Source organism: Panthera leo, chromosome A2 (assembly GCF_018350215.1).
Source record: "Panthera leo isolate Ple1 chromosome A2, P.leo_Ple1_pat1.1, whole genome shotgun sequence".
Classification (NCBI taxonomy): domain Eukaryota; kingdom Metazoa; phylum Chordata; class Mammalia; order Carnivora; family Felidae; genus Panthera; species Panthera leo.
This window is the reverse complement of record NC_056680.1, coordinates 131,152,855-131,170,415: the sequence shown is the minus strand read 5'-3', so window position 1 is coordinate 131,170,415 and position 17,561 is coordinate 131,152,855. Positions and strand designations below refer to the sequence as shown.

At 35.7% G+C, this 17,561-nt stretch overlaps 1 protein-coding gene across 1 annotated transcript in view; it reads left to right on the top strand.

The window, feature by feature from the left end:
• Positions 1-262: 262 nt before the first annotated feature.
• Positions 263-17,561, top strand: part of PPP1R3A (protein phosphatase 1 regulatory subunit 3A) — a 38,094-nt gene continuing 20,795 nt past the window's right edge. Inside the window, exon 1 of the mRNA XM_042922575.1 lies at positions 263-1,050. Within this exon, the coding sequence (XP_042778509.1) occupies positions 263-1,050 (788 nt within the window). The remainder of the gene's footprint in view (positions 1,051-17,561) is intronic.

The window sequence follows — 17,561 nt, the reverse complement described above, 5'->3', positions numbered from 1 at the left end:
TAGAACTCAGCTCATAAACAAATGCAACTTTAAAAACTGAGAGTTAAATCTGAAACATACTGGTGAGAGTAACATGGATGCTATCATATTAAAGGCCTTTGGAGGCGAGCTAGCATAGTTTACACGCCATTGGACCTATTTATAGAGCTGACTCCTTTCTGCAATGTCAACTGTAACATTATACTTATTTTAAGCCTCAGTATCTCAAATATCAGCCTCTACTAGTTGTACAGTTCTCTCTTATTTGATACCAGAGAGCCCAATGGAGTCTTCTGAAGAACCTAGTCAGATTAGCAAAGATAACTTTTTAGAAGTTCCTAATTTGTCTGATTCTCTTTCTGAAGATGAAGAAGTTAAAGCTACCTTCAAACCTGGTTTCTCCCCTCAACCTAGTAGACGAGGTTCTGATTCTTCTGAAGATATGTACCTGGGCACTCCGTCTTCAGGTACAAGAAGAGTTTCATTCGCTGACACCTTTGGATTCAATCTTGTGTCTGTCAAAGAATTTGATTGCTGGGATTTACCGAGTGTTTCAACCAGTTTTGACTTAAGTAAGGACATTTTCCACACAGAAGAATATGTTTTATCTCCACTCTTTGAATTGCCTTCTTCAAAAGAAGATCTTATGCAGCAACTTCAAGTACAGAAAGCAATACTGGAGTCAACTGAGTATCCTCCTGGGTCTACGAGTATGAAGGGCATTATTCGAGTTTTGAATATTTCTTTTGAGAAGTTAGTTTATGTGAGAATGTCCTTGGATGACTGGCAGACACATTATGACATTTTAGCAGAATATGTCCCAAATTCATGTGATGGTGAAACTGATCAGTTCTCCTTTAAGATTTTATTGGTTCCCCCTTACCAAAAAGATGGCAGTAAAGTTGAGTTTTGTATACGTTACGAAACTTCTGTTGGTACGTTTTGGTCAAATAATAATGGCACAAATTATATACTGATTTGTCAAAAGAAAGAACAAGAGCCGGAGCCTGTAAAACCACGGGAAGACGTTCCTAATAGACAAATAAAAGGCTGCTTAAAGGTAAAATCAAGGTAAGGATATGTCTTACATTCATTACTCTTCATAGTCTTAAAGTATTTTATGTCATTCTTCATTTCATGTGTTGTAAGAAATAGCCATTCTGTTTAAAAATATACTGCTCATTATATAGAAAACAACGGTGCTAGGCTTTAACAACGTCAGTGCTATTCAAATAATAGCACTGTGTTATCTCTCCTCCAAATGCAAGGAAAAATATGGGTATAATATAATAAATGGAGAAGCAGGGGAGTACAATGTGCATATTGCCCGCCTAATGACTTACAAATTGTTAAATTCAACCATGGAATGTAGACTCTTAACATGTAAAGCTTCTTTTTGACATATATAGTATATTTACTTTCAGTGGCTTTTAAATGTCTATGCCATACTTCAAAACATTTCTGATTCTCACGAAACAGTGTTTCAATATGCTCTTAGTTCTCAGAAATTTGTAGGCTTCCCTCCAAACTTTTTAATGACTGATTAAGTCATATAGGGGCGTTTGGAGTGATACGTGTTAAGTAAATCCTAACAGTGATGACTTTAACGACAAACTAAGAGAAAGACAAAAGTATATGAGTTATGTATGAATCACATAGAAGTTTATAATTATAAAAAAATATAACATTATAGAACACAAAGTAGCATAAGTTAGTAAAAGCAAATGGAGCAGAATTAAAAAAAAAAAATGACCCAAATAGAAATAAGGAGATTCAGCTTTATAGATCAGAGATTTGGGATGTGACTCCTCATTAGTAACCCTGCTCTCCTGTTAATATGAAAAAATAAAGAAAACTGCATTCGGCTGTCTCCACTGTAGAGTTGGCTAATTTCCATGACACTAGGTTAGTAGATAAAACATCCAGGAGGAGATAGATTCCTTCTGATCCTCCAAGTGTCTCAGTGGGAAAGTCGACATTGCTCCACAAGTCACAGGCAAATGTTTGATTGTCCTTTGGGTGGTCCATCCTAACTGTTACTAGACCTAAAGATTCTCACAATTGCACCAGAAATAGTGTAATTTGAAGAGGGAACTGTATTAGGAATCAAGACACTGAGATTCCAAGTGGAATTTAATAAAAAATATAAGGAATAACGTTGGAAAAATTTTAACCTCTTTATGCTTTAATGTCTTGATTTATTATATGATAGTAAATAATAACACTAAATGTGTTAGTCTAACACATTGATGAACTAAATATAACATAGGTGGAAGCAATTCAATCATATAAAATATTTCTATTTTCATTATCCTTTAAAGTCATTTGATGGGGCGCCTGGGTGGCGCAGTCGGTTAAGCGTCCGACTTCAGCCAGGTCACGATCTCCTGGTCCGTGAGTTCGAGCCCCGCGTCGGGCTCTGGGCTGATGGCTCGGAGCCTGGAGCCTGTTTCCGATCCTGTGTCTCCCTCTCTCTCTGCCCCTCCCCCGTTCATGCTCTGTCTCTCTCTGTCCCAAAAATAAATAAAAAACGTTGAAAAAAAAATTTAAAAAAAAAATAAATAAATAAAGTCATTTGAAAGATTGGCTTGCTCCACTTTGAGAAGTTTGCCAACTTTCTCAGTCCAAATAAAACTTTCTCAGATTTTAACTGATGCTGTTAAGAGAATAGTATAACCATAATCTCTACATGTGCTAAAATAATAACTTAGATGTTTATGAAATTACTTGGCAACATGTTACCTATATAGACAAAATAAGTTCAACACTATTTAACAAAGTAATTTATATACACAAACATGCACATAGAATACTTTACGATATCTATTAAATGTGCTGCAACTTGCTCTCTCTGTTAGTGAAAAGCAAAATTTAGAAAGGTCACAACCTTATTGTCAACATGCTAATAGAAGAAGCAGTGTTTAAGTCCAAGGTATTTTCTGAAGTTTAAGATGCAGCTTTAAAAATACAAGCAGTGAACTATGGTATAGATAGAGGATTCTTTTGCTAGATAAACCCTGACTTGAAACCAAGAACAAAAAAGGGCAACTGATAGGTCTAATCTTCCACCCCAGTTATGATATTATTGAACTTCTCCTAGTCTAAGATATGTATAACTATATACATCCATACACACATTTGTATTCAGAACAGTAATCATTGGATTCATAGCGGACACCATTCAAGTTTTAATATTGCTTTGGGGAAAAACCTGAGAAGAACTAAACCACAAAATGGTCTAAAGGCCTGTAAAGTTTCCTAATGAGTTATAAAAATGGAAAAAATCTCTCTCCTTCAAAACCACAAATACATTTTCTGCACTTCTATAACTTAAAAATGACCAACATAATTCAAACCACATTTTGAAAAAAGCATTTGCCTCTGGAGGAGGCCTTTTGTGCTGAGTTTCAGTCCAACATGAATTTTTACATCTGATTTATATACCACTCAAAATGGAGTGTATAAAGGAAATCCTGACAGATCCTTAGAACAGCATGTGCCGTAATAGAATATTTATACAGCTTTTCCATGATATAATTTATATGCAATGGGGTTTCAAATATTCCTAAAACTCACACAAGAGAGCATTATCAAATTTCTAAATGAATATTGCAGTTGGATTTCATTGTGAAGAATTTAGTTAGGGAAAAAGAGCACACCTTATTAGTGTTATTTTGCAAAACATGTAGTTGGCTAAAATAAAAGTGAACTAATACTTATTTGATCAAAAAATTATAGTTTCTAAAATATCCTTCTCCCTTCAAAGAGTTATGGAATCTAGATAGGTTTTTTGTTGTTGTTGTTGTTGTTGTTGTTGCTGCTGTTTTTAGTGTTTCCACACTTCCTCCATAGCTTAATTTGGAGGGCACTTCTTCCATAGGATAAATACAGAAGAGAAATTTATGTGGATTTTTGCTCCATACATGCAAGCAATTGATAATACTGTGTTATATAACTCACAGTTAAAGTGAAAATAAACTGTCCTGATGCAGACAGTAACATCTAGCTCCAATTCTTTTTAAAACCAAAGTTAATTTCCTATCAGGGTCCTGGAGATTGTATCTTCTGAAAGTGTCAATAATTCCTTCTAATAAATACAGAATGAACTGTGGGAACACATTTAGTGAGGTAGGATTTCTGTTATGTCAATCACCCTAGGCACTATGCTTTTCCTGTGGAGATTTTTTTCAGGTCAGAGTCTGAAAATCTCTACATTGATATGGCTGTCTATTTGATGTTTGTTAATCTATCCACTTTGACAGAAAGAAATATCTAGAGGGAGAGGAAAGCAGAGTTTGTAACTCTCAGGCATGTGACTGAGAGTGACCCAAAGGTATTTAATTGCACGGAAAGTCATGCATCATGAGATACTTGATAAGTGTCACCACATATATGCCACAGGTGTATGTGTTAGCAAACAAACTAAGCAGATTTCTGATCTGCATTCCTTGGGATTTATTTCAAAATAAATGACCAAAAGAAATAAATGACATTGATATAAATTACATTAAATTTACAGAGATAAATAAGCCAAAAATAGCATGCATAAGCAGTTAAAATTACAGGCTTCAGAGTTAAACATATCTGGCTTTGAGTCCAAGCTCTACCATGCTGGCTGTGTGACTTTGGGCAAGTTAAGTTTGGTTTCTTCATCTGTTAATTGGGAATAACAGTAGTACTACTATCTTCTAGGGGTTGAGATTTCTGTGGCATGATACATATTAACTTCTATGGCACAGTGTCTGGCCATGGTAAGTTTTCAGTAAATGTTAACCAGCATAAAAAAAGACAAGGCTAACTTTAGCTTTAGGTGGATCTCAAAAACCCTAGAAAGGCTCAACCTGCCCCAAAGTCTTGATACCAAGACTTTCCTTTCAGGGTTCCCAACTTTTCAGCTTTGGAGAGCCATTCCTTTGTCTGTTGCAGGCTTTTAATCAATAAACAAAACTAATTCAATTGCAAATTTTCGTGAGAAATGTGTCACCTTATATCTGAAACACCCTGAAACTGGGTTTCTTAATGAGTATTAAAATTTCCACATTTACTAGATGACAAAATGGAGGAACAGAAAGGAAGGGGTAAAAAAAAAAGGCATGAATTTCAGCATTGAACAGACGATGCATATTAATCCCAGTAAAATATATAGTTAGTAGCTAGGTGACTGTGGACATATTACTTTACTTCTCAGCGCCTCAGTTTATTCATCTGTAAAATAGGGGTAATGATGCCTGATATTGTGATGATTCAATTACCATAAAATTAGATACTTTTAAGGCTTCTAGTAGAGTGCTGGCCACATACAGAGTAGTCATCAAAAGCGAAGCATATTCTCCATGATTATCAAATCTTGTTCAGCTAATTTCCTGATTCTTGGACTTGTATGATTTCTCTAGACCTCATAGTCTACCTTGTTCAGGTTCCAAAACTCATTCAACAAGTGTTTATTAAGGACCTGTGTGTTGTCAGACACCAGTATCCATGAGAAAAACATGGCTGCAAACATGACTCTGAGATGAGGAGAGGCCCCAAAGAAAAGGCCTCCCAGGGGCTGAGAGAAGAGAAAGGGAAAGAGAGAGACCATCAGCTCCGATTCTTTGGGTATACGATGGGATAAAAAATAAAGTAAGAACCATTTACATTATGTTTCATGTTTTCTAGAACATGTGATCTATCACTGATCTTGTGCAAGGGCTAGAGGAGTGACCTTTTTGTTCCCCCACCAGCTGCTAAATGTATGTTCCCAACTGTTGGGTACACAGACTGACTTCATCTGGTTTTCTATTTTATTAAGTGAACCCAATTTATTATTTTAAGTAAAGAAATGGCATGATATAGGTGTTGGATGGTATTTATAACTTGGCCAGGTGAATGCAAATAAATTCCTGAAAGATTTCAATGCCAAAGGAGAAAATTGATCAGTCTTCAATTTTTGTACCCGAGAATAGAATAAGGCACATTCAAGAAGGGAAAAAAGAGAAATATTTTCTAAAGCATGATTTTAAGATTACAGAGAGTTTACCTTTCAGGGTGGTATAAAATCATCAAAATGAAGCCAAGAAAAGCATTGGAAAATGGAGCATAAGATATGGTAATGTTGCATGTTCCAGTCAGGCCCATTGGATCGTGAGACTTCCTTAATTTACACTTACAGTATAATCTGGGATCCTGGAAATAGTCCAAAGAGGTGTAAATAGCCCCATGAGGCCTTTAGGACTTAATGTATTCCATAACTAACTTGTTGTGAGTCCGTACTAATTGTGGAAGCCAGGTCTGGTTAAAGCGGGGGGGACCCTGGCAAGGCCATATGGAAACATAAAACGCAGCTGCACAGGACCTGTCAAGAGGACCGTTTAGAAGCTGCCAGCTGGTTGACAGCAAGGAGCCAAGTAGCTTAGTTTCCTTGGAGATCTACCAGGGCTTTGTGGCTTCCTGGTTTTGTATAAACCCATAGCCCTAGAAGCCTAGATTCCATGGAGTAGTTTTGGAGCCTTTTCTGAGAGAAGAAGAACATGAGAGTCTCATCATTCAAGGTGTTTCTGAAGCTCTGGTTGAAGGAAATCACTATGGATCCCGTTTCTTACATGGATCCTCTGGATCTCCATGAGACTTTACTTCCCACCCAAAGCCCATCTGCAAGTCTACACAAATTCTGATAGGGCCCAAGCATTCTGAGCCAATAAGGCTCCAAGAAGAAAAAATGATTATAATTTGGGACATTTAGTTTTCCACCTTCTTCCAATTTTGCTGCCTGTGGCTCTTGTCCCTCTTCTAAGTTTTTACCCCAACACCCCAACAGAAATAATATAGGGGAAGTGACCTCAGGAGCAGACACCTGAGGTGGGCCCGACTCCTTAGTGCCCTGGCAGACGTAAAAGGTCTTCTATGCTCTGACACTTCACCTTGAAACCATGCCTGAAACTTCTACACACACACACACACACACACACACACACACACACTTCCCTTCCTTAAATGCAGACACATCTAGGATGGAAGGGACTATCTTTATCTTACACCTGATTAAAGTCAGCTGCACAAGGGGGCTTTAAGTGTGGATTGAAACAATGGAAATGGATAATTTTAGAGCAGAGAGCATTATGGGATACAAGGCAAGTTTGTGTACGGAGTTGTAGTAAAGGCTCCATAGAGGCAAGAGGATTCGGGGGGGGGGGTCTGGACTGTATGTGTGTATTGAAGGGAAAAGGTGGATTCCATAAACAATGAGGCCTAATGGAAACAGCATACCATTTAAAGTCGGGCAGATTTGAGCTGTCAGTATAACTAATTACTAACTGTGCAAACTTGGATAAATTATATTTTTCATCCTTTTCACTAAGGCCAAAATAGGGATAATAATTTCTACTTGGCAGAGGTGCTATGAGAAATACATGAGTTAACATATACAAGCATCTGTCTCAGTTGCTGATACTTTATATGCACTCAAAATGGCATTGGTGATAAATTCCACTTTTTAAAGTTTATTTATTTATTTTGAGAGAGATGCAGAGAAAGTGAGTGGGGGAGGATAACAGAGAGAGGGTTAGAGGATCTGAAGCAGGATTCGTGCTGCAGACAGCCTGATGCAGGGCTTGAACTCATGAACCTCAAGATCACGACCTAAGCTGCAGTTGGACACTTAACTGACTGACCCACCCAGGCACCCTGATAAATTCCACTTTTATAAATCTTGTATATGGCTAGTTCTATGCTCAGGATTAATGGAGGCATGCTTTTTTTTCTTATAATAATTTCTGCTACCAGGTCCCAGGCTAATACAAAGAGTTTCAATTTTAGTTGTATTATAGATTCAATAAGCTTTTGGTCACCAATCAGGGACACCAATATTGATGCCACTGCTGCTATGAGGAAAATTATTTCCAAATTCCAGCAATTTCTGGGTTACAAAAAAAAAATCTGGATTGCCTGTTCATAAGTTGAACACTACTTACAAAAAACTACAACGTGTTTCTTTTTAAGGTAGTTCTTAAAATAGTTCTTTTGGACTAAATAAATAAAGTTACCTGCACACGACTTCACCTTATCACTTTATACCTATGAATAGAAGATGAAATTGAATTTTATGTAGTTCTTTTCCTCTAAGAAAATATATTATATACCATTGCATTTCAGTCATTTCTTTGTTTTAAAGCATTCTCCGTACCCTACCTCTATATAAAAAAGAAAAAAATCTCCTCAGGACATATGTCTCGGATCTTTTCAGGCTTTTATTCTGCTTCTCTAATAGTTTTACTTGGGTAAATGCCATGGTAGTGTTATTATCTATTATATAAGTAATAACTGGTTTTGAAAGCTTAATCATATCACCCTGCTGTTTAAAGATTTTATGACAAAATAGAAATTGCTAGATTGGAATGCTATATGGCATTGTTTAGTGACAGAGACCAACTGTACATTAAACAAATCTGTCTCAGGAAATTTTGCTACTCTCTCCCCCTCAAGTGAAAGGGTCTGAAAATGGGGTGTGTTGCAAATAAGTACCATTTACGTCACAAATAGAAATGGGATTCAAACTGTCCTAAGACAATGACTGTCCTATGTGTGGTTGTGGATTTGAATTTTATTTACCCCTTTTGAAATCTGTAGTAGTAAAAAAGACAAAATATCCCCCAATTCAGATTTGTAAAGCATGCCAAATAGTAGGCCCTTTTCTTAATTATGTGAAACAGATTTTATAGCCCATTTAACATTGATGGTATTCTGATTTGTTTTACAGATTTAAGCTATGATACAAATCAAATAGACTATAACTTCCTAAGTAAAACCCCAAGCTTATTTTCATTCTTAAAAATTACTGTGGATGTCCATACACAATTACAAATCACATAGAAATGTGTAGGTAAATTTCAGCTTCATAAGCCATGTGTGAAATGAAACTGGGAACAATACTCACGTTTTACTAATATCTCCCTTTGAGGATTAATACAGCTGATTTTATAATGTACTGTCATATGTTAAATCTTTTGGGTATTTACCAATAGAAGCATTGCACAGATTTTGAAAATCACATTCAGGTGCAATAGAAAATATAATCTTCACATATATTCTAAGTAGGTCTCTATTGTGTTTGGTGTAAATAAAGTTACAATCATTGTTTCCAATGTTAAAACACACTTGATTTCTGAGTAATTTTCAACAAGTCGTATTGTTTTAGAAAAGACCGCTTAATTCTTTTGCTTCCAGGCAGACTTATGCCAAAAACTACTCGGGCCGAATGGTTATATATTCTCTTATTAATCATCTACCGGGAAATTGTGCTCTTCAGTAATGTATTCTATCAGGAATTCCTTGTCTTTTATGTCCCATTCATATTGTTCTAGGTCTTTAATCTTGCCATTTGTTTCCTCGGTTTCTGTGACTGATTTCTATTTTCTTTGTCAAGTAACCTAACAGCTTTAGATTGTTACCCTGCAGGCCTAACTAGTAAACTACTAAACTAGTTGGTAGTATTCTAATGCAAAAATCAAAGAAGAAAAAAAACCTCCTCACCAACTAGATTTTCCGAAGGAGTGAAGGGTATCACTATTCCAAGGATGGCACTGTGGGCACTAACATTTCAGGTGTGGCAGGGAACAGAAGGCTGCTAAACAGCTCTCCCGATCCTGCCATTAGTAGCTTTGAGTTCTGAGTTCTGGAGTGATTGTTATTATTACTGTACTTCCTATGGGAGTCACAGAAGAGAAAGATACTTAATTTACAAAATTACAAAGTTAGAGGTATTTCAGAAGATTACTCAGTGTATTTCTCAATTCTACCTAAAAAGATAGCTGTTAGAATCTTAGACAAATAATGAATAATTTAGAATAGCTATGTACACTATTTTATAGATATCTAATATTTTAATAAAATTTCACTCAAGAATATAACTGTATAAGACAATGAAAAGAAATTTTGAATAGGTTTATAAAAGTCAAATGTAGTCTAAGCCAGCTGAAATTTAAATTGTTAAGTGTATCCTTTTGTAGAAAGGTTAATACAATGTCTACAAGCAGAATTCATCTGAATAGATGTTAAATTTCTTGACTGTGTGTGTGTGTGTGTGTGTGTGTGTGTGTGCTATTTGCTTTAATGAATATATGCAGAGGACTGGGAAAGCTAATCCAGTTCATAATTTATTTAGTAAATTGAACATAGCGAGCAGAAGTAATACTGTCCATCTATATTCAAATTATTCTTGACTCAATTCCTTTTTGTGGAAACATATACATACACGTATCTGTTTTTATGGGCTTTTTACTTAAACCTTATCTTGTTTGTGTATATGTGTGTGTAATACATAAAGACATTCTTCAGATAGATCATATGTTTGCTAATCGTGTGCATATTTTCTGTATTAGTAATATCTCATTTAAAGCTAACTTTGGCAAACAAAGTTAAATTTTTAGATAATGCTCGTTATATGGACATTCAAGACATTTGTTTACCATTCTCATTAAACTCATGTAGTTCAAATAGGATCCCTTTTGCCCTTATATTGCTTTGGGGTTTTATTTGTGTGTTTGTTTTGTTTTAAGTTTAAGAGAGAGAAAGAGAGCAAGGAAGGCGCAGGGAGGGAGGGAGAGAGGGAGAGAGCGGGAGAGAGAGAGAGAGAGAGAGTGAGAGAGAATCCCAAGCAGGCTCCTCACCATGAGCGCAGAGCCTAACTTGGCACTCAGTCTCATGAACGGTAAGATCATGACCTAAGCCAACTGAGCCACCCAGCTGCCCCTTGGCCTTATATTTCTTTGTTATTCTTCCTTTAAATGACAGTATTTCTGGCCATATTCTTTCATGGAGTAGTTGCTTCTAGGGTACAAAAGGAAACAGCTTTCCTTAAATGAAAGGATTGCTGTTTACCATGTTTGTATCTGATGTAATTTATTTAGAGACAGAAAAATCAACATTTAACAGAAGACTTATTGCTTATCATATATTTGTATGTCTGGAAGGAAGAGGACTTCTGTCATAGGGCTCTCGGTATCTGTTTAGTCACAATGTTTACAAAGGTGGCATTTACAGTGGTGGCCTTTTCCTGTACTTAAAGAAAAACTCGTGTGTGTGTCATCCTCCCAACTGGACTGCAAGTTCCTTGAGGCCAGGAATGATATGTTTGTCTAAGCGTGATTCCTCACTGTAACTAATAAAAGTATTTGCATATAAAAAGCTCTTAAAGATATCTATTAAAGGCAACTGGTTTTCTCATTGATAACCCTGAGGCCTAGTAAAATCCAAAAGCAGCTTCTGAATAATTGAAGACTGAATTATGCTTGTTACAGTTTAATGATGAGTACGTTTATTGTTTTCACAATCTTTAAAACTCAGATGCCTTCTGGACATCTCCATCTGGATATCCAGGTGGCAAATTAATTCCCTTGATGTCTCACACCAAAGTTACATTACTCCTTAAATCATAACTCGTCTTCCTTTATTTTATATTTTGTTTAAAATAATAGACAACATCCCTGCCACGCATATAAAAAACTTAATAAAAGACAACATCCCTGCCATGCAAATAAAAAACAGAAGAACTGATTTCTCTTTTGCTGGTTCCTATTGATTCTATATCCATATTATATTTTATGGCCATGAGGTAATGATCGTGTATTTGATCAAAAATAAAAATTACTTTAAAAATTAAGAATAGAATATATAAAGACTATAAATACATATTATAAAAAACAACAGATGAAAAGCAAATTTGTCTCTGCAGTAACTTTCTCAACAATTGAGAAATAAATTAATATGGTCTACTATGGGATTGTCTACTATGATGGTCTTTTTTTCTATCCTGAGTCTTCCCAAGTCTTCCCAAGACCTGATTCATGGAGTCACCATAATATTACTTTGAAGTAATGTCAAATAATCTTATCTCAAATAAAATAAATATTCATTGGTTGGCCTTTGACTTTCTTTATACCACAGTCCAGACCAGTGGGACCAGAGCCAGAAAAATTTAACAGGCTGAGTAATGAAAGACCGAAGGCAGATATTGTATGTCTACTGATCAGAATTGGGTCATTCATTCTTTTTTCTTGCCAGGGCTAGGACCGAAGCCAATACTCAGATTAGTGCTACTGTTGCTCGTGTGCTGCTCCCTCAGCCTGACACCTGTGGATTCTGGGCCTGCCTGCTGTCCTGTTAGCTTTTCTTTATTTTATTGTCTTCCCTTGACTGGGCCTTTTGCCTCTCCTGGATGCCTCCTGTGTACCTAAAGCTCAACTGTATTAAGTTGTTTGGCACTTTCAGCTCTGTCTTGGGACTGCAATCTTGGTCTTCCCCTACATGAAATCAAAAACCAAAAATATTTAAGGGGACTAATGCAATGCATCTAAATGTTTAACCTTAAACCTACAAAGGTAGTGTGATGGATCTGCTACACTCTATATAATACTATTTACATTTTTTTGGATATAATTTTAGATTTAAAGAAAAGTTACAGGAAGAATAGGAAGACTTCCCATATTCCTGTATGCAGATGTTTTGAAACTATATAACACAGGGGCCCATTTGCATTGATTCTTATAGGCAAGAGCTTTAACTTTTGAAAACTTTAAGCAATGGAAAGTTTCTAGTTTATAGCTAATTGCTGATTTTGCAGAACATAAAATACCTTGAAAATACTTGCTGAAAATGTTAACAAGCTCAAAGTGAAATAGTACGGTCATCATCAGACAGTATAAAGTTTTAATTAAAATTTTTTTAAACATTAAAAATTAGAGTTTTATGACAGTAAGATTTGTGAAACAAACATCTATCTTAGGAAACTAGCATAAATAATTATATATTTTTATGGCACAAATACTAATATACTCCCCCTACACTGACACAGTAATTAGTTCTTATATCATCACCCTCCACTGACACCCCATAGTTTTCATTAAGAGTTTTACTATAATTTTCCTAATATTTTAAAGAACTTTATTGTATAAAACCTAAAGTCTTGACCCAAAGTGAAAATGTATTATTGAGGGAGGGAACGCATGGCATTTGTAAATAGTTCTTATGTTATAAGAAGTTTTTAAGTGCAGTTAGGTAGAAATTAAAGTTTTATTATTTAAACTTGTTGTTTCCCAATTAACTTTTTAAAAATGTTTATTTATTTATTTTGAGAGACAAAGAATCTCTAGTAGGCTCCAGGCTCAGCACAGAGTCCAACAGGGAGCTCCATCTCACAACTGCAAGATCATGACTCAAGCTGATATCAACAGTCTGGTACATAACAGAGGCCGCCACCCAGGTGCCCCCAGTTAACTTTCAAAGTACAGGTGGAGATGGGTTCCCACTGAAAATGTTATTTGTGAGACTGAATTAAACATTTTCTGGGTAAGGCATCGTTGTTGAGAAAGTTGGGGGGGTATTTTTTTTAGTACAGTCCAATATAATGGTCTGTGATGAATTGTAACCTCTAAGGAAATTAATTTTTTGAAACCCCTTTCAAAATTATGTTGGCATGATTATAAATGTCAATTGTGTGCGTGTGTGTGTGTGTGTGTGTGTGTGTGTGTTTCTCTAATTCCTAGGGAATTCCTTGGCCAGTTATGGTAATTTTTGATGAAATTCCTTTCATTCTTTTAATTTTGTACCTAAGGATCTGTAACATTAGTTAGAACTTGGCTACAAAACGAGGCGGGACTTTCATATCATGTATGGACTATATCACACTGACAACTTTAATTCTATGATATTAATATTATGATATTACTACTTTAATAAGTTACCTTGTCCTTTCATTTAGAAATTTCTAATTATATAAGCTTAAAGAATATGTTTTAAATCTATCACATTTCTATAGTGATATAAAGTTATCTCCCATTAGATCACTTTTATACATTGTAGTCAGCAATACCACTTCATTTCATATAAGAAATTGGGCAAAAGGGATCTATTTGATCAAGTCCAGAAAATATTTAAGAGAAGTCAGGTTTGTGATTTAAGCTCTCTAATCTGCTATGGCTCTGAACCAAAATGCCTCAAGCAGCCACTTATTCATAAAGAAATAAGAGGGTTCTTGTTTTATGTAGAACACTACTAGGTAGCTTCTATCTTCAAGCATGGATTTGGTTAAGGGATAATATTTATATACCTGAAGAGTTAGCTATCAACATAGTATGTGCCAAATGGAATGACGTACTCGGAGAAAATCAATGGAGACACGGAGCAATAGGCATTCCAGAAAGGACTGTACTTGTAGGCTGCCCTCATTAGGAAGGGCATCTCAGAGGAATTGAGCTTGACGTTGAAACGGTAAACCCCGGTAGGTGGAGGAGGAGCAGGAGAGTATTTACATAGAGTAAAAAATATTTGTGGAAAAGACAGTGTGAAGGACAACGGGAGGATTTTGTTGGTCAATCAGACTGCCTAGAATGGACAGAATTGTGAAAGTCAAACTTGAAAATGAACTGTGCCCTCTTGCTAGGCTGAACATCTGAACTTGAGTCTCCCTATTCAAAGATAAAGTAGTATTTCAATTATATTAATTCAGAAAGTATTCAGAATAAATAAATGAAAAGTATGAACTGGGTTGCTAACTGTATGAAATGATATTGATTTAATTGTAAATGTTGAGCATAATTGCCCTCATGTTTTTCTCCTAACATGTTTCTACTAATCGTGTTTTATGGAAGATCCCTTACTGCCTTGAAAAACTGCTTATGGCATTTATGGACACCATTACACTTCTGCTTGTGTTTTGGGTGTCTCATGGTTTAAAATCTTTTTTATGTTATTAACCATTTTTTTTTTACTGTGTCTTTACCATTTTTACTATTGGAATGGTTAAATATAGGTTTTATTCCTTTCTCGTTATCAATGTTAGTTGTTTCATTTTGCTATAGGTCATCCTTAATATAAAAAGCAGATATGTATGATGGCACACGTTTTTAGATATTTCTAAACCTATTTCATGGTCATGCCTGGGGAAATTTTCTTTTTATAATTAGTTGATCCAAATTCTTCCTTTAAAATCTAAGGGTTATGTTTTAACTGAGTGAGAAAGATTAGTCCAGGCGTCTCAATGTTTATCCTTGTGGTTGGGCATATGGAAATTACCCTAGTATGGTCCCTTCTATAACACCAGTGACCTCAAGATTGACAGAGTATGAGTTCTGGTTAACTTGAAAGAAAAAAAGTAAGAATATCAGTAGCAAAGGTCTTACTGTGCTCTTCAGCTTGTGCATGGATAGAGAATAAACAAACAAAAGACACTAGTGACTGGAGAAATCAATCAAGGGTCTTCATACATTCAACAAGTGATATTCAGCACATACTACACGTGCCAGATACTATTCGAAACAGCAAGGGTACATTAGTGAAAAAATGACAGTCTCTTTCCTGGGTTAGCTTACATTCTAATGGAGGGAAAACTAATAAGTAATTAACATAACGAATAAGTAAGTTATGTTAGAAGATGGCAAATGCAGCTGAGAATATAAAACGCAAAGCGGCATCAGAAGAATTAGTAAAGACGGCACATCGCTGAGGAAATGACAACTGATCAGAGACTTGAAGAGAGTTAGTCATGAAGAAATCTGGGGGAACAGAGTCCCATGCTGAACAAAGCAGCTGGGGCAATATTTGAAGCGATTTTAAGTGATGGACCTTTCCCTTTTGTCTACTTATGTCTCCTATAGACCGTTGGGCATATTTTCCACAGGACCAGTCACAACCTCATCACAGGGTCCGTGACAGAAAGGCAAGCGTGCAGTAGAGAGAAAACAGTTTCTCTTTGACACCATACCTTTCTAGGATCCCTTTCTCCTTTTCCTGGCTGCTTTCTGGCTGCCCAGATTCTCATATCTTATCTTTCAAAGGTCCATCTTTTCTACTGAAGGACCAAGTTGCAGCTTTGTTTTAGTGAAGATGGAGTTGTGTTATAGTGAATCTAAACAAAGAAGAAATTTAACACTGGAGTTATTTGAATTTAAAAGCACTAAATAATTGTACCTATCATTTTTACTTTCACATATTTTGATTATCCTGATTATAGACTACTAGTATCATATATATATATATAGTATTGTACAAACTCGCATAAGTTTATATAAAATGAGACATGTGAAAAGAATTTTTTTTTCATAAAATCAACACCATACATATACAAACAAAGCAAACCATTGCGAAATGCCGATTCTCAAAGACTGCAAGTATAATCTTCTAAGTGCCTTCACTTGCGTATCATATCAGGAAAAAAGAAGACCAGAATATACCTGGTTGTGGTATTTTTACATGAAACATTCTCTTACATATGATAAACCCCAAAAACATGAAGCTATTAGCATTATCCATAAACTTACATTTAAACTATGAAATTGAAAGTTCTGCCTTTTTCAACACTGTTTTACTAGTCTGGGTCTAAAATTTTACAAACACTATCAGTTTTATAATAGCAATATGGTTCTTAGTGTAGAAATTATGAATGTTTCTTACCCTAAACAACATGTAGTTTTCCTTTCAGTTAAAAAAAAATAAGTAAATTTAGATTCACTGAAGTATGGATGGGCAATCTCCATGATGAATGAAAATTAATTGTTTTATAGACATAACAGTAGCAGAAATACAACCTGTGTAAAATTTATATTAATGCTAGCATATTTGATTATATGTTCCATCTCCTCTTTCCACCCCACGAAAACTCCAAGTATTTTTACTGAAGGAATTAATTTCACACTAACCATACCTTCACAGAGCAGCCAGTGTAGTAGCGTAAACCAGGGTTTCTCAAGTGTGGCTGCACACAGGAAAGGGGAAAAAAAGGCACCCATACGTAGGCGCCATGACAAAGAAGAATTGCACTTGTCGGGGGCTGGGCTCAGGCGCAGGTATTTTTAAAAAGCTCCCCAGGTGTTTCTGTTATGCCCCAGGATTAAGAATAACTGGTATAATCTGAAGACATAAACACAGGTGTTCTGAGTTAACTTTTTAAAAAAAATTGCAATTCATTTGGTCTCAGTATCCACTAATAGAGTTTAAACGAAAAGAAAGTAAATCTAAACGAAGTAACACTTTTACAGGTATGGCACGTGAGAGGGTTAAGTAATAGTAGCAATGTTAAAGATAAAGTTAATTACCATTTAGAATGAAGTAAATTTTAGAAGTTTTCTTTTACAAGGTTGTCTTTTTGAGAATTGTGTATTTTATAAATCAGAAAATCAAGCTTTTAAAAAGTGTCTGTAATCAGATCGCAGGATCTCCTCTTCCTCCAGTCTGATCTCTCTTTGCAAGCCCATGTATCTACACAGCCAGCTCCCTCCCCTCTTTGAGTTTGGGTTAGTGCTCCTAGTATTTTTTTCTGTAGGACTCCAGGCTTCCCCAGTCGTGAATGGTACAATTGTGACTTTTAAACTGCTGGTTTTATTTATCTTTCTTTGCACTGTAAACTTTATGAAGGCAGAGTTTGTTTAATCTTGGCTTGTGTTCGTGGTTTAACTTCTAGTATAATGTCTAGCAAATATTAAATATCTGTCCATCGAAAACACACTGAGTTGTGTCTGACATTCTGAATTAGCATGATGTCCAATAGATGGACTGAGTCCTTCAAGCCCACTTGGTAGTACGATTCTTCAGAGTATTGACTCCAGAATCTTCCT